Source organism: Photinus pyralis, unplaced genomic scaffold, assembly GCF_008802855.1.
Source record: "Photinus pyralis isolate 1611_PpyrPB1 unplaced genomic scaffold, Ppyr1.3 Ppyr1.4_LG1, whole genome shotgun sequence".
In the NCBI taxonomy this organism is placed as follows: domain Eukaryota; kingdom Metazoa; phylum Arthropoda; class Insecta; order Coleoptera; family Lampyridae; genus Photinus; species Photinus pyralis.
Genome location: NW_022170249.1, coordinates 4,951,354 through 4,974,177, shown reverse-complemented (window position 1 = coordinate 4,974,177; position 22,824 = coordinate 4,951,354). Strand labels below are relative to the sequence as shown.

The following is a 22,824-nucleotide window of genomic DNA, read 5'->3' as shown; positions in this document are numbered from 1 at the left end:
CAATTTAACACGCTGTGATATGAATTTTAATGTAATGTTTTAATCTGTTTTAATTTATTTATTTAATGTTTTTAAGGTCTTACTTCATTTAATTGATGTTAAAAACATGACTTGTCTCCGTACCGTTATATTCATATTTTTGTACTTTTCATAGCCGACGCTCGGCTGGATGATAACGTGGTACGCTGAAATCGATCGCCTTTAGAAATAAAAAATTTTGAGTCTCAATTTTCAATTTTAATTTCTCTATATCTAACTCAAACATAACATGGAGTTCTTCATCAACACAGACGTCGTTAGGAAAGTGGACATTGCCGGAATAACCAGACCGAAAAAAGCAATAGTCGCTGGGTATAAATCGCCGGGATAATAATTGTATAGATAGTGTTGTCGCCGGAAAACAGAGAACAAAGGTGTAGACACTTCCAAACTGCCTTTTGGGATTTCTTCATTACACGCCTGGATACGATTTTTGAATTTTTCTTGCATTTGGGATACAAACTTGATATCAAGAAGTGGCAGTTAACACTCAGAAGAAGACAAGAAGAAGTCAAACCGCGTAAATTGAAGTTCAAGAAAAATTAAAAAATGAGTTAATTTTGAAGCAAAACCAGCGTGGCAATTACCGCCTATTTGGGAAAAAGTGCAAGTGATAGGTAGTTAGAGGGTTAGTATAAATTTTGAGAAGTTCAAGGACTACTGCATTAAAGTTTGCAAGGCGAATAGTAGAATTGTATCCGTGGTATATGATACCAAAGAGTATACAACGAAACTCTTTGATGATACCCACTGAAGTTCATAATATTCTCACTCACGAGTCACGGATAATTATAGAGTGAGTCCAATGCCGATTAGTATTAGTGCAGGTGCCTCCGTACCCTCGGGTGTGTATTATTGAAACTAAAGGCCAGAAGCTGTAAAGAGGAAGTGGTAGAAGAAATTATTAATAGATTATAGACTTTATTGCTAATTAAAAATCCTAATAATTATAATATTATTATAACTTATAAGTATCTCCTATATCATTCTAATACTTTTTACTATTAAAACGCAATATAACAGATTAACTATATCTCGAGCATGTCAATAAAGAGAACTATGGAAAAGTAATTTGCCTATCTTAAGGGATTATAATTATTTCTATTATTATTGTCTAGTAAAACACGTCATAAATTTCTAGAAATGAAAACCAAGTGGCAACAGTAGCTTTTAAATAATTTAAGGGTACCTAATTGTGGTACCTTTTTTGAACTCAAATATCTTCCACAATTGAAGGAAAGCTTACAATGTATTTCAATGGTGAATGTACTGACCAGGGATCTTCATTTATTGGGCTGTAAGGCTGAAATGTTCATTTAATTTGTTATTACACTTGACAATGTACCGTTACATCTTGTCATTGTGCACTTAATTGTTGATGGTACTGTCTCATGTATCTTTTATAAATACTGTCTAATACTTTCAAACAAAAAGTTTGCACAGAAGTTTCCGAGATCATTTGGATGTCATATTTCAGTTCGTTATAGGTATCATCTTCAAACTGCGCGTATACCTTCGGAAGATCCAGATCTTTATACACAGCAAGAACCGCAGCTTTATTTTTGGTATGACCTTTGCCGTAGTTTTGAAGTAATATGTCCTTCTGTGTTGAAGACGCCAGTAGCATTGCGTGCAATATCAACCAGGAAATTTTACCTTCCTGAATATCTGTACCGTGTTTACCTGTTATACTGTGATCGACAAAACCATCGAAAAAATCATTCTAGAATGTACTTATACAACGTGAAACAAAATTATGTGTTGTTTCTCACCTGCGACTGGAAATAGGATCCAATTTTGATGAAAATTTCGTCTACTTGCTTTAGCAATTTATAATCGCGTTTAGAAGACAAATGCATCGCCAAATGCAGTGGAAAAGAGAATAGAAGGCCGGCTTTAAACTTGATGGTTGCTTTGTAGTTGTCAATGTTGAAAGTATTCTGATCAAGCAGATCAACTTTCACCATAGATATCGTATCGTTGGTCTGTCCCATTGCTAACTGCCCTATATATCGCTGAAATAATTCCATTGTTGGAAGATAGCAATGATGATCACGTAAATGGTTTCTCAGTATGGAAAAGATTCCACTTTTCACAAACATTACGTCATTTATCGCGGACATTCCCACATCTTCTAATAGATGCCAACAACGTCTACCACGACGTGTCTCAGAAAAGTCGATCATATCGTCGGAAACCGTAAAAACTGTAACCAACTGAAACAACAATAATTAATGATTAACATAGTATTTTTTTAAGAATTAACGTAATAATCACGAAGTTTAAAAAAGGCCTGTTTATACTGCCACAACACAAACTGACGTTTCCAGCTCAGCTATTTTCATAATCACGCAAAAGTCTCCTTTAGCTAAAGTCAACTTTATGTCAAAATTAAGACGGCTGTTATGGACCAACTCCTCCAATTCTAGGGGAAAATAACATATTGAGTTAAAAATGATATTAGATACGGTAACCTGTAATGAATATCATAGAATTGTTTGTCTTTAACAGCAACAGTCAACTTTAGATAGAGGAGACTTTTGCGTGATTGTGAAATGTTCCCTTAATCAATTATCTTTACATAAGTCAGGAAAATGATACATTACTGGCGAGAAAATGTTGAAGTAAGAGATCTCTTTGGGGCCGAGCCTCTGTTATTATTATTATAATTACTACTATATACCTTGATTGCACCAAAAAAACTATGCAGCAAAAGCTATTATGAAATTCAAAAAGTACCTAAATTAATCTTTAATGTGTTCTTGCACAAATTTAATGATAAAAGAAGCATGAAACTTCAATATTTTTAAAAACAAATTTTAGATTATAGTTTTATTTTGTCGACCTATTTTATTTCAATTGCCCACTCTGAAATCAAAACCTGGCTACAGGGCTGGAGTTTGGTAAAGTGACAGGTGGCCGGAAAAGCAGCCAGAAAAAGTGTTACTGTCACTGTAATGGAAACTAAAATTTCCTGACATAAAGTAGGTCTCATAACGATTTCGGGAAAATAAGTATTACCGTTACGTACTAGTTGGACACACCATCCTAAAATCATTGATAAATGAACATTTTGCGGTGTCAATCTGGCTGGATCCTCAATTAATTTATAAAATGCAACAAATGTTAGGGAATTGAGCAATTTCCCATGTGGGACGGTGTGTTCCAAAAATTTTCCAAACCTCTCCGCTACATCCGAATGACCGTAAAGCATCTTATCACTTTTTAATTCTTTAACCAAACTAGGAAACATTTTTAAAAACTCTCCCCTGTCTTCTTCAGTTATCCAATCCATCTTCGGGGCTGACGGTTTAGAGTGTTGGTTCCATTTGTCACTAAAAAATTAAGGCATCACTGTAATTTTCAAATAATTGCGTACTTTATGTTATTTGTTAGGTTCTTTGGTTTATTCAAGATTGTATCTTAATTGTTGTAATTTTCTCATTAGTATAGATGAAGATTCAAGTTTGAAGTTTGGAGCAATTTTTTTAGTGTTGTTGCTATAGCGTGGTTTACTGACGCGTTCAGCGATATTCTGCACACTCTTTTATTTATTATTAAGATTATTGCTTTTCATGTTTTCGTAATAAGCTGTGTTGAATTAATACGACCAAATTAAGAACAAGAAGTGCTGTTGATTTATAACTGTGGAATGTACATGTTTAAAATTCAGGTTTATTGAGCAAAATACATATTTCTTTAATTATATGGTCGGCTTTCAAGGAAAACGCGCTATAATCTTAGTAAATGAAGATTACTAATTTTCTATGATATATAAACAAATATCTATACTTACTGAGGTACTGAGGTAGATTATGAAGCCTGATTGAGTGCTCATCAGTTACTTCATGCATTTCTTGTCTAGGTGAAATGACACAAGATTCTAGATACAACCATTGAATATGTGGTTTTTATTCAATGATACAACAGAAAACAAATTCGGATATCGGGAACGGGAAACTGTTGAGCAATATATGTTTGCCCTTAATGGCGACTGGGAGGGTGGAAGAAAAATAAGAAGGCAAGAAAAACAATCACACTTTTATGTAAATATTTTGTAAATATTTAAAATCCGCAACTTGGATTGCTACTTTTTCATTAAACTAATAATATGAATAACCATAGGACTCTCATTATTTGCACAATGTTGCTTTTTGGGTTGGTCCAATAACTTAAGCAATGTTGGCGTAATGCTGTACGGTATATGGACCCTATATTGACGTTCACATTATAGTCCAGGCGCTAATATAGGTATTGAGCATGCACTGGAAGTCTAACGCAGTTTGACTTTTGATTATTGTTGGGGGCATATAAAAGATGAAAAATATCGATGTCGTCGCATTTTCGCGGTGGGCATAACATGAGGGGGAGGGGGCAAAGTTGCTCGCGTGGCGATTCACTTTATCGCTTCTAACTCAAAGACGGTAATAGTTACAGCAATGCTTCAAACGGCTATTTACAGCTACTTATATTGGCTACAAAAGATGCCCTACGGATAAAAGTCGTACTTCTAACCGTTTTGATACAAATAAATTATTTCGGAATATATCCAAATCCACTGAAAATCATATTTGCCACATATTTCTTGTATCTGTAAGACAATTTTAATAGTGTCGTTTATATGCTATAAGAGTAATTATAAAAGTACATAAGTATTGTCATCATATTTTAATTGGCATAATGTAGGAATTAAATTCAAATCTTCAAAAGACTGACCGATCACTAAATATGTTTAAGTAATAGCCAAACGTTATTCCGCAGAAATTACTTCTCATATATGGCATCAGTTTTGGTAATGTCCCCTCGAATTAGTTCCAATAATAAATGTCTGCATATCCATCGGGAAGTAATTTTGGTAATCTTCAGAGTGATGATTCATCAATTTTTGATGTATCTGTTACGGTAAGGGTACATAATGTGGTAATTGTATACAATTACCGGTAATTGTATACATTTACCGGAGTCTTTGGTAAAAGTAGAAAATAATCTTAAAAAACCCCCTATTTCCTACTTTTACCGGTAATTGTATAGAAGTGTTTGTATCTGTTCTGCCATACAAAATTTGCCTCTTGTTATTGATTCAGGCAAAAAACCTCTTGTTTTTAGTTTAAAAAAAACATTAATAATAAAAATTACACTTCTTAAAAAAACTATTTGAATTTATTGTTTTTATTTCTTCTTTTGATATCATTTTCTTACTTGTACCGCTAGTCCTTGGTTATTGTATACAATTACCGGTAAAAGTAGATAATTGAGAATAATTTCGTACATTTACCAGTGACTTTGGTGATTGTATACAATTACCGGTCATTGTATACAATCACCAATTACGTACTTTTACCGTAACATATCTACGTATGGCGTATTCCGAACCATTTATGAACGTAAAGGGTAAAAATGGTACTCATTCAATGCTCGCCAGCATTGATGTTGTGCAAATCTCGAAGCAGTTCAGTCCTGCAAATGGAAAAACTGCTCCAATAAGAAACATGTACATAACTGTTTATCAAATAATTCTTCTTGTTGTTCTTATTGCAAATGTGTTGATAAATCAGAAACCCATTACAAACTGAAGAGTCTGACGAAGAGAGCGAAGGCGAGAAAGATTTGTGACTGGGTGCCCAAGTACGTGCTGGAAAATTGTAAAATTGACTGTATGAAACTATCTATATTTATCTAATAACTTACATTATTAAATTTATCTTTCACATATAAGAAATGTGCATTAAATATGATTTTTGATAGAATTTAGATATATCCAAAATTTATTTGTAACAAAACGGTTAGAGGTACGACTTTTATCCTAAGGGTCTTTTTTGTAGGCCATATAAGTAGCTGTAAATAGCCGCTTCAAGCATGGTTCTAACTATTGGCGTCTTTGAGTTAGAAACGATAAAGTGAATCGCCACGCGCGCGACTTTGCCCCCCTCCCCCTCATTTTTTTCATCTACTATATGTCCCGAACAATAATCAAAAGTCAAACTGCGTTAGACTTTCAATGCATGCTCAAACCCTTTAGCGCCCGACCTTATTATTATTATATTATATTATTCCCATAGGTACTGGGGATTACATTGGCGCAACATAAATTGCTATGTTGGCCCAATATAAATTGGTACGTTACTCCACTCTTTTCCACATTGGTCCAAGCGTTCACATTTTATGTAGGGCCAATCTCGATTGCTTATGCTGCACAAATATGCGTACATTTGTAACTTATATTGCGCCAACATTATGTGCTGCTTGGGCCGGAAATCAAGAAGGCGACTAAAACGAATCTGCAATTGAAAATATATCTTTAACGAGGTTGCTAGTCGCACATGGATCTTTTGGGCATCTTCGTACTAGTGCATGATTATAAAAATGTGAAGACGTGCTATGGTAATATGTTTGGCAATTCTTCTTCGCTACTGTGAAAACGTGGTGCTTATCCGAATGATTTCACATAATTTACGTAAGTCGACTTTGAAACCATAATAGATGTACAGGATTAAGATAACTGTTTACGTCAAAGATCATTTAATAACATGTAGTTGTATTAGGCGGGTTTATCTACTGATAATTAACTCATTGCCAAACAAGTCTCGTCTCTCTCCCATTATAGTGGTGTAATGTAATCTTTCAAACGCATTTGAGAGGAGAGATGAGCTAAGTAATTCAATCAATATCTCGCCTTGACTTTAAATAAATTTCGACCACTTACCAATGTCCACGTGCGATAGAACCCGCGCCTTTCAGTTTCTCCCATAACTTCGAACAATTCCAAGGTTTCGCATACAGTATCCAGTGCATTACATTTGGATTTGTGCTAATGATGTTCATAAACTTATTAAAACTGATATTAAAAACTCGTAATCGTAATTCAAATCAACTTCCCCCACTCTAATTAAAAGTATAGCTATTTTATTCGTTGTGAGAAACACGTAGGAACCGAAACTTTATGCATTTTTGCTCGGCAAAGGTGGGTTCCTACTTCTACTTGGCATGGCGTGATATAATACCTATCATGCCACAATACAACCATATCAGGATTGTTCCTGTAATATTTACACTAGCGCAAGTACGTTACAGATGAATTCCCATCAGTGTCTACTACTTGAAAATTAAAGCAAATTTCCAGTCCGCCGGTTTAGGTTGCTTAGTATGCGATATGGTACATTGATTCTGAATCACCATGTAACTATAAGTTCTTTTTTTATGGGATTAAACTTAGAACAATTTTACCATCCAATCGAAATAGCGCTATGGAACAAACTACTGCAATGTGAAGACCAAGGAGTTCTCCAATGAATCTGCGTTACTGTTATCATGATACGAGAATAGGGGAAACAACAATAGTTAGTGTACCTAGGTACTTATTGTACGAACGTGTGATTCTGAAATTGTACCTAGTTATTTTCTTTGTTTACACTCTGACGATATATCTAAAGGTTGTAAAATCTCCATTGCTTTCGGGTCCAAGATTCATGGATGTTGCAAAAATTTGTGAGGTCCACGACCAAAATCATTGTATCGCAGTACCTCTCTTTTTAACTGTAACCTGAGTTGACATCATGTTTCAGAGGTAGATAAAAAAGAACAAGTAAGTCAAGCTTCTCATGGCAGGAGATGATCATATGTAACTGCAAGCGAGATGGTACAAAACGATGTGGAGGCCAATTTATTAATTGCGCGAATTCCTGTGCCCACTGAATCGTAACCCCCAGCATATATATAAATATGACCCTTTATCCAATAGGGTTAAAGAAGAAGAAATAAGCACATGTGAGATATAATTTATTAATTGTTCAGAACTTATGGTTGCAATATTTGAAATCTACATAAATATTTTCTTATTACTCTATTTATCTGCATGCTATTTCATTAGCAGTCTATTTTTTAAGATTTTCCAGCGTTTCGGAACCCAGCTGGACCTTGAGATTAACATTTTTCTTTAGTTATTAAAAATGAAGTTTATAGGAAGGCGAGGTTTTGTTATAAGGTTTAATTTATGTAAATTTGAGCTAGATAGGTAATTAGTCAAATGCTGCGCTACAACGCATCAAACGGACGGTGCAGAAGGGAATGTTTTATGTACTTATATGTTCTGAAACGGACGTCACGTTTTAATAAACGCCCATTTAACCTTGCTCTTAGTGTTACTACTACCTACGCATGAAGATTCAGGATTCATCCTGTAAGTAATTACTGAAAAAAAAAGGCGGCGGGTGCTGCTCTAAAATAACAAAATCATACTTTAAATTGGTCACTATCGGTTTCTGTCAATGACGCGCAATGGAATTTTTAACGCATTTTTGAAAAAAAAATACGCTATTATATTCGTTATGGCTGGCTGGCTGGCTGGCTGTCCGACTGAGATCTCAGCAATTACAATAGCTAGAGACTTCAAATTTTCACTAAAAGCTTTCTGCTATAGTGTAGATGTACATCCTCTAGTCTATTTTGAGTTAGATAATTTTAAAATTCGCTAATAAAATACTGATCGGTATTACATAAAATGCGCTTTCATCGTTCATATATGCTGATTTACAACTTGTTTACTAAATTGCTTGTTAACATATAGATAGTAATGTTGTCTATCAGAATCTATCTGTTGATGGGGTCAAAACATCAAATACGAATTTCTCGTCAACAAAGTATTGGATGATGCTATCCGGGCACATGTGTTGAAACATCCTTACGGGGCCGCTTTAACTACATCTCAAAATGTTAATGTAACTAGGGCACTTTTTTTCGCATGTTGTGTGCACAGTTTAAACTTGGTTTTGTATTTCTGCGTATAGTTGTTGGTTGCGTTAGTCAACCACCTCTTATCTTTTTAAACGTCGTACTTGATCTTATTTTATATCTGACCAGGCACTAGGTAACATGCTTGTGTGAATTTTGGACGATATGTTCCTCAGTCCCATATCACGTTATTGTTTACTAAGTGAAGTGATTCAGACATTTTTAAAACAACCATATTACACTCACCTGCTATCAAAAAAGTATTGGTAAGTTTTTTGAGTTCAAAGTGAAGCAAAAGGGTTTCAGGCGTTTCCATTTACAATAGTATATTAAGTATGGAGAACGGTAAGGGATTTTTACCGTTCGAAGACAATTGTTTGGAGGAGGAGCGGAGCGACGACTCCAATTATTGTCTGAGAACGGTAACCCTTAACGTTCGACGTGCTTATAACATTTTTTGCGCGATCGAAATTAAAATTATTCAACCAATATAAATATGCACTAAGAAATTAACGAGCAGAATAAATCGAAATGATCGAAGTGGTATGGTGTACATCACTAGGTAACCAGTTTATTTGTCAAAATTGAAATTAATAATTTCATAAAATTGTGCATGTGTCTGATGTAGTTTGCTAGCTTTGCACTTCCTTTATGACTTTATGAGCCAGGTATTTGCCGGTGGCCGAATGGTATGTCGAAGATTAAATTAAAGATTAAATGTAATGTAAGACTGTTAACATTGAACTGATTGTTTTTAAAAAGGCGTCGGTAAGTATTTTTGCTGTTCTGTTTTCAGATCGGTAAGTAATTTTCGTAATCATAGCAACTGGTAAATTCCACTTACTGTCATGGAAACACATGGTAAATAGTCAGAAATGACCGATCGCGCAAAAAATATTTATACGATGTCGTAACAGTGTAGGTACATATTTGTAATTAAAAAAAAGCGAAACTGTAAACCAAATCAAAGCTACGTAAGTAGGTAGTTACATAGTTATTTTTTCTACGCTTTCAAATAAACATTATTAGAGAGGTGTGACTCGACGGGATTATTGAATCCATTTTCAATAGACATCAAGTCTTTAAAGCACGCGCAACGAGTTTAATGGCACGACGCGAAGCGGAGTGCCTTTAACGTTGCAAGTGCTTTGAAGACCAATTATACACTTGTATCTTAATGTACTATTCTTTATTAATAGAGACCTCTGCACGAATTTTTGTGAAATGTATTTAGTAAGGAGTATCAAAGTTTAGGTGTTGTTAGTAGAGTATATATTATACATTTTTACTTTGTCCCGGTACTTCACTTTGCCCCGGGTTCCACTACCCTCTAATGTGGGTCGACGGTCAATTCTGAGGTACCAAGTGTTACAGGTATGTACGTACAAATTGTACCCACTTTACTTACAGTCTGAGGACTGATTCTTACGTATGTTGTAGGGAATATTGTAAACAATTATAAATGAGTACTACCAGATACTTGCTAATTAAGAGAATATTTAGGAAAATTTCTGATTTTGATTCCTCTTGCATTATATCGCGTAGATTTTGAACATATGCCAGGTGGTCTTTAAATGTTTATGTCTAAAGACCAGAACAAGATCGGTAAAAACCTAAACATGGTAAATATAGCATGCTACTACCTTACAACCCCACCATTTACTAAAATGTTTCGGTTTAAAAAATACGCTTTATCTATCTGCACAATTTGTTTCATGTTCAATTTTTATTTCCTTTAGTAATATATTAAACATTTGCTTTTAAAGTGGCTATACTGTACCTATTTTCTACACCCCGAAATTTTTCTCAAATAATTATTTGCTCTTGAAATAGGTTATGAAAATGATATTGAACAAATTATTAATTGTTATTATTAACGTGACTGAAAAGAAAACAGCATTTTATGCTATTGTAGTTCATCACAAAAAAAATGGTAATAACAATAAAGGTGTAGATAATTACATTATAAACAGTTTTTGTTATAAAGATAATTTTTTCGAAACTCAACGCCTACCTAATAAAACCCAAAACACCGCACTGTGGCCGCCATTTTTCAAAATCTCGGCTTTTGCACAACTTCTTCGTTCGGGGACTTTATAAAATTTCAATGAGAAGGCATCAGATTCCCTCGCTTTGTGACAATTTTTTTGAGAATCTAAAATGACTAGACTAACATTTTTTTTCAAAGAAAATAAACAAATCAAATTTCTGCACGTTCGACATCTAGATCTCATGAATTGCTTGTTTCGTACACCACCACACTCCTGTTACAGTATATTTGGTTATGATTTTCTTTTAATTTCAGTCATAGTCTAAACACTCTTCACCCTTTAAGATATGATACGTCGGTGGAGGAATGCATGCCATACTTTCACGATTTGGTTGACGTGTTAACTAGCACAACTGATTTAAGATTTCGAAACCTGCCTGAACGTTACAGAAAGACGCTTACTTACAATGTTCCGAAAGGAAAAAGGCTTCGAGTACGAGCCACTGTTACAGCATACAAAATACTTGAAACTCCTAAAAATCTGACAACAGAAAACCTGCGGTTGGCATTTCTCTTGGGGTGGTGTGTTGAAATGGTAAGATACAATATTTGAATGCAATAAAAAGTTTAAATTCCATTGTACCATTGTGCTTTCGGGGTACCTAAACATCATACTAAAATTCTGGCAGAAGATGATGCAAACTTCGCATATGACACTTGGGTCCATATAATGCGTTTCATTTTTTTTTTGGACGGAGGTTCTTAAAACACTGCTACATAAACCCAATCTGATGTGATATTTGTCCCACTAATTATTTTGCATTTTAAAACGCTTTTAGTTTTGAGGATGTAGCAAAGCAATAGAAATCATTTACTCATTAATTTATAAAATTGGGTGTTATTATTATTATTATTATGGTCGGTGTTTCTTGTGAGAACTCAAGTCTAGCCTGGTTAACTAATCGCACATTGGAAATCTAGGGAATAGGGATAGTATGTAATTCATACTTACCAACATAGCTAGTGATGGGCACAATAGCTAACGCTATCAGGAAAGTTATTATTATTATTATTTTAAGTTATTCTCGCTGTTGCGGATCTATGATTACACGACGGGTTGTTTCCAAGTCGTGCGATCTTCTATTGTATTTGATGTAAAAATGTTCTAACTATGGAAGATGTTTTCAGAATAATTGCTTTCTGCATATTTGTGTGAGTGTAAGTGTTAAGGTCGAGTGTCTTGAGGTGACGCGTGAAGTTTTTGCTGGTGATTCCTGTTACCGATATCACAAGTGGTACTATGTTCACACCCTCTTGTCTCCAAACTTCTTTTAATTCTATAGCTAAAGGCGTGTATTTTGTTACCTTTTCTTGCTCCTTTTTAATGACGTTTACATCATTTGGTACGGCAATGTCTATGATGTATGTTTGTTTGGCAACCTTATCTATGAGTGTGATGTCGGGGCGGTTGCTGGTCACAGTTTTATCAGTGTATATTGTTCTATCCCAATACAGCCTATGAGTTTCATTTTCTAGTACATTGTCCGGGAGATAGGTGTAATACGGTACGCGTTTTGTCTGGATGAGGTTATGTTTATGGGCAAGTTCTTGATGTATGATCTTAGCGGCTGCATTATGTCTTTCAGTATAGTCTGTGCCGGCTAGTAATTTACAACTTCCAGTTATATGGTCAATATTTTCGGTGGTTTGATGGCACTTTCTGCATGTGTCCGACTCGATCGCTTCTTTTATTATAAATTTTCTGTAGTTCCGGGTTGCAATGACGTTATCTTGGATGGCCAGAATGAAGCCTTCGGTTTCAGGATAAATTTGTCCCATTGTGAGCCATTTGTAGGTCAACTCTTGATCTATGTACGGGTTCTGCACGATGTTATAATGTTTGCCGTGTAATGTTTTTCGTGACCATTCTTCCTTTTTTTGTGTAATTGTGTGTGAACGTTCTAGTTGTGCATGTTCTTCGTGAAGGTTTAGTGGCGTGTATCTTCTATCTGCTTTGGTGATTGTGCGATGTAGTGGAGTATCTTTGCTATGAAAATATTGTCTGAGGTTGTCTATTTCAGAGTTATACAATGTGTGGAAGTCAACGAGGCCTCTTCCTCCTTCAGGTCTACTAATCGTAATACGTTCGATGCACGAGTTCGGGTGTAACTTACGGTAACGTGTGAGCTGTGTTCGGTTCAGTCTGTTTAGTTCGTCAATATCTGTGTGTGACCATCGTATAATTCCGAACGAATATCCGATTACCGGTGCTGCATAGGTGTTGATTGCTTTGAAAAGATTTTTGGAATTTAATTTCGACTTAAGTAAGAGAGTCAATCTATGTTTGTACTTGTCCTTTAGTTGCTGTTTGAGTCGTGAATGATTGATGTTCGTGTTTTGCTCAAAACCCAGATATTTATATGTTTCTTCTGGTGCCATATTTTGTAGTGTTTCATTGTTAAGTGTTTCTGGTGTTTGATTGGTCTCATATGTTCCTTTTCTTATGTACAGTAATTTGCATTTATTAATTCCGAATTCCATGCCAGTATCTTTAGTAAATTCTCCAATAATTCTAAGTAATGCCTGCATATGCGTTTTATTATTTGCGTAAACCTTAATGTCGTCCATGTACATAAGGTGGTTGATTGTGTATTGTCCTGCTTGTTGATCTTTGATTTTAAAGCCATAGGTGGTATCGTTGAGAAGGTTTGATAGTGGGTTAAGGCACAAACAAAACCACAATGAACTTAGGGAGTCACCCTGGAATATACCTGTATTTATTTCGATGGATTCTGTTTCTATCTTTGTTGAAGAGTTAGCTACAAGTATTTTTGTCTTCCAGGTTTGCATGATGGTATGTAGAAAGTTTTGTATGTGTCGGTCGATTTTATAGATGTTCAATACTTTAAGAAGCCAGCTGTGTGGTATAGAGTCGAAGGCTTTTTTATAATCTATGTAGCAAGCTACAAGGTTTCGATGCTGTTTTTGTGTCTGTTGCATAATAATGCTGTCTATAATTATTGGTTCCTTGCAACCTCTACTATGTTTTCTTCCGCCTTTTTGTTCTGCCGTTAGTATACTGTGTTTTGTGAGATGTTTTTCTATTTTGTTGGTGATGATAGATGTGATGATTTTATAGAGAGTACAGAGACATGTAATCGGTCGGTAGTTGGCTGGATTCTGTGTGTCGCCGTTTTTAGGTTTAATGAATGTTTTTCCTTGTGTGAGAAAGCTCGGCATGGTTTGTGGTTCCATTATCACCTTGTTTATATGTTCTGTGAGAAGTTTATGTAGGGATGTGAAGTTCTTATACCAGAAGTTTTGTATGTAGTCGATCCCTGGTGTTTTCCAATTATATGATTTTTGCAATGTTTGTTGTAGCTCTTCTTGAGTGACTACGTGATCTAATTGTTGCGCTAGGTTTTTATTTCTCTCTTGTTCTGTGACAATCCAAGTTCCCTCAAGGTTATGTGTTTTGTGTCGTGACCAAATGTTTTCCCAAAATTGTTGTATCTCTTTGCCGCTTGGAGGAGTGACATTCAATTCTTCACAGTCTTCTAAGTTTCTGTAGAAAGATTTTTCGTTACGGCTGAATTGTGTGTTTTGGATTTTTGTGAGTCTTGAGTCTTTGTAACGCCTTAGCCGTGTAGTGTAAACGGCTAGTTTCTGTTTATATGTATCGAGTGCTTCTATTAGGGTTTCTTTGTCGTTATGAATAATTTTTTGGACATGTTTAATAATCCTCTTTGAACTGTTCCCTTGAGCGTATTGTGTTAATCTGCCAATGGTCTGTCGCAAATCTTTAATTCTTTTTTCCAGTCTTAATTGCCATTTAGGTTTCCGGTTTGATCGGTTTATCGTCTGTACTAGTGTTATGGTTTGTTTGTTTAGTGTTACGACTGTCAACGCTGCTGTATATATAAGTAGGTTAAGATGTTCCAAGGTGGATGTGTTTGTTAGGTAATTAGGCAACATGCTATTAACAGAGTTTATAATATGGGGAGTGTGTCTGGTAAAAACGAGTTTAGGTATTGGTATTCTGTTGGTCGGGTCTATACCTTCCCATTTAATGAGGTTAGATTGAATGTTTTCATCTATTTCTTGTTTGATGTTTATGGTGTTCTGTTCTGTGCTGTGTGTTTCGGTAATGCGATGTGCGTGTTGACTGTTATTGCTCTTAAGGTCTAGCCACACATAAACGAGACGTGTACGATACGAGCGCGAGACGAGTGCCGGCACGAGCTCCGTCCCTTGACGTCCCAGTCACACTGTAACGTAGACCCGTTGCGAGCGATAGTATACCTAACCTAGTTTGAGGGTTCAGTGATGTTTTCAAATTTTACTAGTACTGAATTGGCTATAATAGCCTTGGCGCTAGATGAAGAGGATAATTATAAAACTCAATCAAAGAAGAAAGTATGGGTCCATAATGCCTGGAAAAGTAGGGATACAGAAGGGGAATTTATAACACTGTATCCACATTTACTAGACGATGAAACAAAGTTCTCCGAATATTTTAGGATGACACAGGCAACGTTTCAAGATCTATTAGGAAAAGTAGAAAATCAGTTAAAAAAACAAGATACATTTTGGAGATCTGCAATTGAACCTAAACAGCGGTTAGCAGTTTGCTTGAGGTGAGTATTTTGTTCGTATATTTTTTGCATGAAGTAGGTCTAAATATATCCACTCTGATTACAAGTAATATATGGCCGCTCTATTAACGTTTATTTGAAAAAAAAACCTTGTCATACATATTACATTTATGATTTAATACCATGGTGGCTGGTGGTGTTGGTCGCTCTGCTGCATTTCTGATTGAGTAGCGTTATTATATTCTGGAGAAGGCAGTGGTAGATTGTATTGAGGGGAAGGAAGTGGGGTGGAAGCATAAGAAGAACTAGGTGAAGAGTAAGTACTTAGTGGTGACGCTTGAGGTACGTGAACAACTCGAACTTGGGAAGGTAGCACAACCATTGACTGATTATCCAGGAGTTGCTTTCTTTCCAGCTCTTGAACGATGCCAAAAATCTTTGTCTTCCCTTCATTTAAGAGTATTGGATTCAGGGCTTTCAATGTGTGTGATACGCCGTTTAAAAATGCATCAACTGGATGAAGCTGCTCAGAAGATGGTGGAGGTTGCTTCTGCCTTTCATTTCTCTTTTCTTCCAAAATATATGACATCAGCTGAGATGAAGCACTTTGATCTTGACGTTTATCGATTGTGTTAGCAGAAATCTTTTTCTTTTTGTGTATGGGCTTCGGGAATGAATGAATCATTGCTTGCGTTTCTTTCAGCATTTTCTATTGTCTTCTCCAACTCGTCATTTTCTGCAAGGAGTGTATCACTCTCTTGGGTCTCTTCTATATCATCTTCATCACCTTCCGCATCTTCATCTTGTAACTGGGATACATTTGATAAAGTTTCTCTTTCAGACATTTGGGGCAATATGAATTGTAAAATATCTTCATATTTGTATTTTCTTACGGGGCCAGCAGCCATACCTGTTGTAGTTTTCCTTTTCTTTAAAATTCTGCGAAACTGATCACGTATATGGATCCATTTTGTTTTGCATGTTATTGGCCCCCCTGCAATGAATAAACAACCATATACATTTTCTCTGTTATTTTATGATGAGTTACATAACAATCACCGGTGAATATAATAATATAATTTACTATTTTTTTGTTCCAGATTCCTAGCAACCGGGGATTCTTTCAAAACAATATCTTTCAGCTTTAGATTGGGTCGATCAACTGTGCAATCCATCATTCATCATACATGCCGAATAATTGTTGACATTCTTTTAGAGGAGGTTATGCCGGTGCCTAATGAAGATACATGGAATACAATTGCAGATTACTTTTGGAAAATGTGGCAATTTCCTAACTGCATCGGAGCTTTGGATGGCAAGCATTGTGTAATACAAGCTCCTAAAAATAGCGGCAGTCTTTATTGGAATTACAAAAAGACGTTTTCTTTGGTTCTTTTAGCTCTAGTAGATGCACAGTATAATTTTATTGCAGTAGATGTCGGGGCTTATGGCAAAAATTCTGATGCAGGCATACTTTCCAACTCAAACCTTGGGACGTCTTTAGAAAATGGATCAATAAATATACCAAGAGGCAAGAAGCTTCCAGGTTCTGATGTTGACCTACCCATGATAATTGTTGGTGATGAAGGCTTTCCTTTGAAAACCTATTTAATGCGACCTTATCCAGGAGCAAACTTGGATAATGAAAAAAAAATCTTCAATTATCGCCTTTCTCGTGCAAGGAGAGTTTCAGAAAATGCTTTTGGAATTCTTCAATAAAAGTTTCGTATATATACAAGAAGATTACAGGGCACACCTGAAAACCTTTCAGTTATTATATTAGCTACCTGTGTCTTGCACAATTTTATAAGACAACGTGAGAGATACGCCCATATTGCACGAGTATCAGATTCAGGTGATAGTACGTTAGAAACGTCCGAAAATTTACAAAGCTTACGTCCGACTAGAGGAAGAGCAACAAATGCAGCATTTCAAGTTAGAGATCTCCTTAGAACCTACTTTGTATCTCCAGCAGGTCAGGTAGAATGGCAACACAAAGCAACAGACCTATAGGGCACAATCTACATATAGACTAAAATATTATATCTACAGCTTTATAAGAATAAAATTGAATAAAATAGTAAATCAAAAGGTTCACTTACCTTCTACCTGTAGATCTTCTGCAATTTTTTTCCAAACCCTTTCTCTATACTCATTATTTTTGTATTTGTTATTACTGAGATCATAGAGTACGGGATAACGTCGCACTTCTTCAATAAGTTTCTCAACATCCATTTTAGGAAAGGTAAATATTCAAATGACGCTGAAATTATGTACCTACTACCTAATTGCACTAAAAACACATACTGGACCTATACGCGCAGCGGCACCGGCACGAGAAAAATTAAACAAAACTCGTCGGCTCGTTGTCGTTAACCGAATCTCGTAGTCGTCTCGTGTTCGTTACGTTCATGTGAGGCTGAATGTATTTAAACCTGTGCTATTAATTAAAAACGAGCGTCGCACGACACTCGTCTCGTGCACGTATCGTGCACGTCTCATTTATGTGTGGCTAGACCTCGCACGACACTCGTCTCGTGCACGTATCGTGCACGTGAGGCTGAATGTATTTAAACCTGTGCTATTAATTAAAAACGAGCGTCGCACGACACTCGTCTCGTGCACGTATCGTGCACGTCTCGTTTATGTGTGGCTAGACCTTTAAGTGGGGTCGTGCGTGTTGGTTCTTCCGTGATCTGAGTACTACCTGCTGCGATTTCGTGCCGTGTATCTGCGGGTTGTTGATTCTGGTTTAAGTGTATTGCAAACTTGTTCCTTGATAAGTTGGAGAGATCTTTCTGTTATTCGTTTATGTGTGGTTATCGATCTTTTCTGGTCCATTAATCTTTGTTCCGTTACATTATTGAGGTGGGGGTACTTTTCTAAAAACATCTTGAGCATGTGTGATCTAAATCCAGATTTGATGGTTTCTAATTTGGAGGCTGTGTAATAACAACGCATGACGTGTGTATTCATTTCATCACTCCAGTTCAGGCGTTGTCGTGGAAGGCCAGCTTTGGTGGTTGCACGATCATTTCCTTGCAAAACATCCATTGCTGGTTGGTTTATTAAATTTCCTGAGTCTTTGGGAGGGTTTCGCTTGATAACGACCTGGGACACCTCAATTCCCCTGCCGGACGTGGTGTCAGCGTTTGAACCGCCACCATTTACGTCATTGTTTTCCGAGGCTTTTCCTATTTGTGTCTCCATATTTTATGGGTCTTTCCCTTTCAAGTGACTTTTACACTAAGCAGGGAATACTGCAGTGCATTCTACTTGTTGTGTACCCGCATACTGCTCGGGGTGGTTGGCTACAGACTGTACGGTTGGCCCTGCATACCGTAGCGAAAGTTGTGAAGCTTCCGGCCTGACATTATTATTATTATTATTATTTTTTTTTTTTTTTTTTTTTTTTTTTCACTTATTAGTATCCCCACATGGACATTTTCGACAACTTAGATCATTGAATGTCCATGCAGCGATGGTCAAGATTTGTTTTCGGTGGTCAGAATTATTATTATTATGGTCGGTGTTTCTTGTGAGAACTCAGGTCTAGCCTGGTTAACTAATCGCACGGATTAAAATCAAGTAACGATTAGTGTCTGTGTCTGTGTCTGGTGAAGTTATGTAGGGTTCTAAAAAAAATAAAAGAAATAAATAAATAAAATAAAAATTCACACCCTCACATTGGAAATCTAGAGATAGTATGTATTTCATACTTACCAACATAGCTATTGATGGGCACAATAGCCAACGCTATCAGGAAAGAAGAAAACAAAACAAAAATATCATTATAATAATTCCTGTAATTTTATTAATAGAGTTTATTGTGTAAGTGTTTCTTTGGCTTTGCGTTTGGGTTGAATACGAGTGGGTTGTGATAACGTGGTGTGTTTATGTGAAGAAGGAGTTTTGTGTTTTTTAATTGTGCTAGGACGTGTAACTTTATTGGGTGGACCTGTCTTTGTAGTGCAAGTTGTGTTACTTGTATTTGTGGTGTTTCTTTGTTCTTGAGGTTGTATTTGTGTGGTTGCTTGGGTTTTTGTTATTGCTATTCTTGCACCGTTGCATCTAGAAACTGCAACCGCACCGCAATACACAACAAAGTGTAGTTGATGTAAGCTTGTGTTATCGTTAATGTAATTTGGTAAAATGTGGTCATTTAATATTTGTGAAAGTGTGCGTAATTTTGTAGTGTGACTTTGTTTAGGTATTCGTGCTCTTTGTGTTGGGTCAGTGTTTGAGAATTCTAGCAATGCATTGTCGAATTCTTTTTGAAGGGATGTGAGTGTTTGGTTCGTGTGATTATTTGTATCTATCGATGGCTGCAGTGTCGCAAATGTCTGTATTTCAGAGTTGTTTAGAACGGATGTATTATGTTGTACGGTGAGTGTGTTGTTTGTGTTGAGTAGTGCTTCAATTTCGTGCCTGATTTGTTCCTGTGTGTCTAATGTAAGGAGTGTATTTTTAATAATAACTATACGTTGGTCTGCAATGCGTTGTTCTGTTAAGTGTGCTAAATGTGGGTATTGTGTAATGAAAGCGTGATATAGTTTACCTCTGTATGCTGTCCTGTCCGTTTCCATCTTCGTGATCTCCAGATACGTACCGAAAATGAAGCGATTCATCCCTTCGTCCCATTTCATACGTCTTTTGGAGGTTTCCTTTGCGCTGGTCCCATCCACAAGCGGTTGAGAAGCAGGCACAAAGGGTTCTTCTTGGTGGTCCTCTTCAAGTGGTCGTTGTCGTCTTCGTGGTCTTCTTTCGGCTGTAAAGGTTTTCGGGTATTATAGTATTAATTATTATTATGGTCGGTGTTCTTGTGAGAACTCAGTCTAGCCTGGTTAAACTAATCGCACGGAGTAAAATCAAGTAACGATTAGTGTCTGTGTCTGTAGTCTGGTGAAGTTATGTAGGGTCCTTAAAAAAAAAAATCAGCACACGTACATTGGACATATTAGAGATAATGTAATTCGTACTTACAAAACATACCTATTGATGGGCACAATAGCCAACTCTATCAGGAAGAGGAAAACAAAAACAAAAAAAAATCATATATAATATCCTGTAATTTTATTAAATGGATTTTATTGTGTAAAGTGTTTTCTTGGGCTTTGCGTTTGGGTTTGGAATACGAGTGGGTGTGATAAGTTGGTGATGGCTTCTGTGAAGAAGGGTTCTTGCTGTTTTAATTTGTATTTATGGTGTTTCTTTGTTCCTGAGGTCGTATTGTGAGGTTGCTTGGTTTTTGGTGGAAGATATTGCAGTATTTTGTTTGAGCCTGATGGTGTGTTAAGGTTTTATTATTTATTAATTATTATTATTTATGGTCGGTGTTTCTTGTCGGAACTCAGGTCTTAGCCTGGTTAAACTAATCGCACGGTATTAAATCAGTACGATTAGTGTTCTGTGTCTGGTTTGGTGAAGTGTATGTAGGGTCCTTAAAAAAAAAAAAAAGAAAAAAAAAAAAAAAAAAAAAAAAAAAAAATCACACACGTACATTGGACATCTAGGATTAATGTAATTCGTACTTTACCAACATACCTATTGTGGCACAATAGCCAACGCTATCAGGAAAGAGGAAAACAAAACAAAAAAAAGAATCATTATAATAATTCCGTTAAATTTTATGTAAATTGGAGTTTATTTGTGTAAGTGTTTCTTTGGCTTTGCGTTTGGGTTGAATACGAGTGTGGTTGTGATAACGTGGTGTGTTTCTGTTGAAGAAGGGTTTTTGTTGTCTTTTTATTGTATTTATGGCTGTTTCTTTGGTTCCTGAGGTCGTGTTTGTGAGTTGCTTGGGTTTTGTGGTGGAGATATTGCCAGTATTTTGTGAGCCTGTGTGCTGGTTTAGGTTTTGCGTTTCGCGTTGTATAACGAATGGGTTGTTCTGAGAAGAACGAGTATTGTGTTTTTTAACTGTTGCTAGCGGCGTGTTAACTTTATTGGATTGGACCTGTCTTTGTAGTTACATGTTGCGGTTTACTTGTGTTATGATGTTCTCTTGTTTTCCTTGAGGTTGTATTTGTGAAGTTGCTTGGGTTTTGGTGGAGATATTTGTATGTTTTGAGCCTGTAGTCTGTATAGGGTTTTTGCGTTTGGGTTGATACGATGTGGGGGTTGTATAACGTGGTTGTTGATTCGTGAAGAAGGTATGTGTTTTTTAAACTGTGCTAGGGCGTGTAATTTTATGGGTGGACCTGTCTTTTGTAGTGCATGTTGCGTTACTGTTATTATGATGTTTCTTGTTTCTTGAGGTTGTATTGTGAAGTTGCTTGGGTTTTGGTGGAGATATTTTAGTGATGTTGTGAGCCGTAGTTCTGTTAAGGTTTTTGCGTTTCGGTTGAATACGAGTGGGTCGTGAAAATGTGGTGTGTTTCTGTGAGGAAGAAGGGGTTTTGTGTTTTTTAAATGTGCTAGGGCGTGTAACTTTTTGATGACCTGTCTTTAGTTTTTTTTTGCAGTTGCTTACTTGTATTTATGGTGTTTCTTTGTTCTTGAAGTGATTTCTGTTGGCGCATGGTTTATTGTGAGACAATTACAGTATTTTGTGAAGCCTGTAGTGACTGTTAAGGTGTTGCGTTTGGGTGAGTAGCGAGTGGTTGTGTTTGTGATAACGTTGTGTGTTTCTGAGAAGAAGAGTATTGTGTTTTTTAGCTGTGTAGGCCGTGTGGGTGAGGGCGTCTTTGTAGTGCGTGGTTGCGTTACTTGTATTTATGCGTTTATGTTTGTTCAGGAAGTTGTGTTTGTGGATTGGTGAGTAATGTTGGAAATATACAGTTGTGTGTGTCATGTTGTTGAGTCTAAGTGCTGTTTAGCCTTTTGCGTTTGGGTTGAATACTAATGGGGGTGATAATGTGGTTTTGCTTCAGAGTAGTGGAATCTGCTGATTGTAGTATATGTTGTATTCATTTGTTGTGCTTGTTTGTTCGGTAAGTTGTATTTGTGTGTTTGTTTGGGTTAGAGGTGGAGTATTACAGTTATGTTGTGTTTACCGTTTTGTGAGCGAGTTACTGTTGTTTTAACATGTATACGTTGTGGATCATTTCTGGATGTAGTATCTGTGTTATGTTTAGAAATTTACGAACAATATGCATAATGTGTTGATAATTGACTGCTTTTTGTAAATTTTGTATGTGTTTTTGTCTAAACCTGAAAATAGTTGTAAATTGTGGGTATTGTCTTGTATAACTCCAGTAGCACAGGAATAATGGGAATATAACAGTAGATTTCATTCTCCATTGCTCTTAGTCGATTAGCTATATCGGTGTATTTGCAGGGTTTTTCTGCATGTGTTTTAGTTAAGTGGGTTAGTGTTGGTGCAATGTCTATATACAAATGGGATTTTTTTGTGTTTTATCTATAAGTTTGTAATGTCTGTTTATTATTGTGGAAGTTGTTGTCTGGAGTAGTGTCCTGTCCCATATAATTTGTGTGTGTTGTTTCGATATGATCTGTGGCGTGTTATTTGTA

The 22,824-nt window shown here is 36.2% G+C and overlaps 2 protein-coding genes across 6 annotated transcripts; one reads left to right on the top strand and one right to left on the bottom strand.

Moving 5' to 3' along the window:
* Positions 1-998: 998 nt before the first annotated feature.
* Positions 999-7,068, bottom strand: LOC116177996 (farnesyl pyrophosphate synthase-like). 2 transcript variants are annotated; one of them, XM_031497220.1, is made up of 4 exons: positions 6,743-7,068; positions 3,071-3,374; positions 1,812-2,255; positions 1,000-1,762 (listed from the first exon to the last, which is right to left on the bottom strand). In XM_031497220.1, the coding sequence occupies exons 1-4, from the start codon at positions 6,859-6,861 to the stop codon at positions 1,397-1,399; spliced, it is 1,233 nt and encodes a 410-aa protein (XP_031353080.1). In that variant the 5' UTR covers positions 6,862-7,068; the 3' UTR covers positions 1,000-1,396. The 2 variants fall into 2 exon arrangements, with proteins under 2 accessions (XP_031353089.1, XP_031353080.1); XM_031497229.1 differs by lacking the exon at positions 3,071-3,374 and having other exon boundaries at positions 999-1,762.
* Positions 7,069-8,689: 1,621 nt separating this feature from the next.
* On the top strand, positions 8,690-17,463 carry LOC116178008. 4 transcript variants are annotated; one of them, XR_004146792.1, is made up of 4 exons: positions 8,695-9,032; positions 11,072-11,351; positions 15,277-15,393; positions 16,452-17,463. XR_004146792.1 is itself a non-coding variant. In XM_031497241.1 (3 exons), the coding sequence occupies exons 1-3, from the start codon at positions 15,083-15,085 to the stop codon at positions 17,132-17,134; spliced, it is 942 nt and encodes a 313-aa protein (XP_031353101.1). In that variant the 5' UTR covers positions 11,839-15,082; the 3' UTR covers positions 17,135-17,463. The 4 variants fall into 4 exon arrangements, 1 of the variants encoding a protein (XP_031353101.1); XR_004146793.1 differs by lacking the exon at positions 15,277-15,393 and having other exon boundaries at positions 8,699-9,032; XM_031497241.1 differs by lacking the exons at positions 8,695-9,032; positions 11,072-11,351 and having other exon boundaries at positions 11,839-15,393; positions 16,452-16,926; positions 16,979-17,463.
* Positions 17,464-22,824: the final 5,361 nt, after the last annotated feature.

What these genes read in the sequence shown, in the direction of transcription:
- LOC116178008 (XM_031497241.1), top strand. Translation starts at nt 15,083, where the DNA reads ATGTTTTCAAATTTTACTAGTACTGAATTGGCTATAATAGCCTTGGCG. An exon ending in CGGTTAGCAGTTTGCTTGAG is followed by an intron (nt 15,394 to 16,451) that starts GTGAGTATTTTG and finishes TTTTTGTTCCAG; the next exon opens with ATTCCTAGCAACCGGGGATT. An exon ending in TTGACCTACCCATGATAATT is followed by an intron (nt 16,927 to 16,978) that starts GTTGGTGATGAA and finishes GACCTTATCCAG; the next exon opens with GAGCAAACTTGGATAATGAA.
- LOC116177996 (XM_031497220.1), bottom strand. Translation starts at nt 6,861, where the DNA reads ATGAACATCATTAGCACAAATCCAAATGTAATGCACTGGATACTGTAT. An exon ending in TCTATCGCACGTGGACATTG is followed by an intron (nt 3,375 to 6,742) that starts GTAAGTGGTCGA and finishes TTAATTTTTTAG; the next exon opens with TGACAAATGGAACCAACACT. An exon ending in TAGGATGGTGTGTCCAACTA is followed by an intron (nt 2,256 to 3,070) that starts GTACGTAACGGT and finishes TTGTTGTTTCAG; the next exon opens with TTGGTTACAGTTTTTACGGT.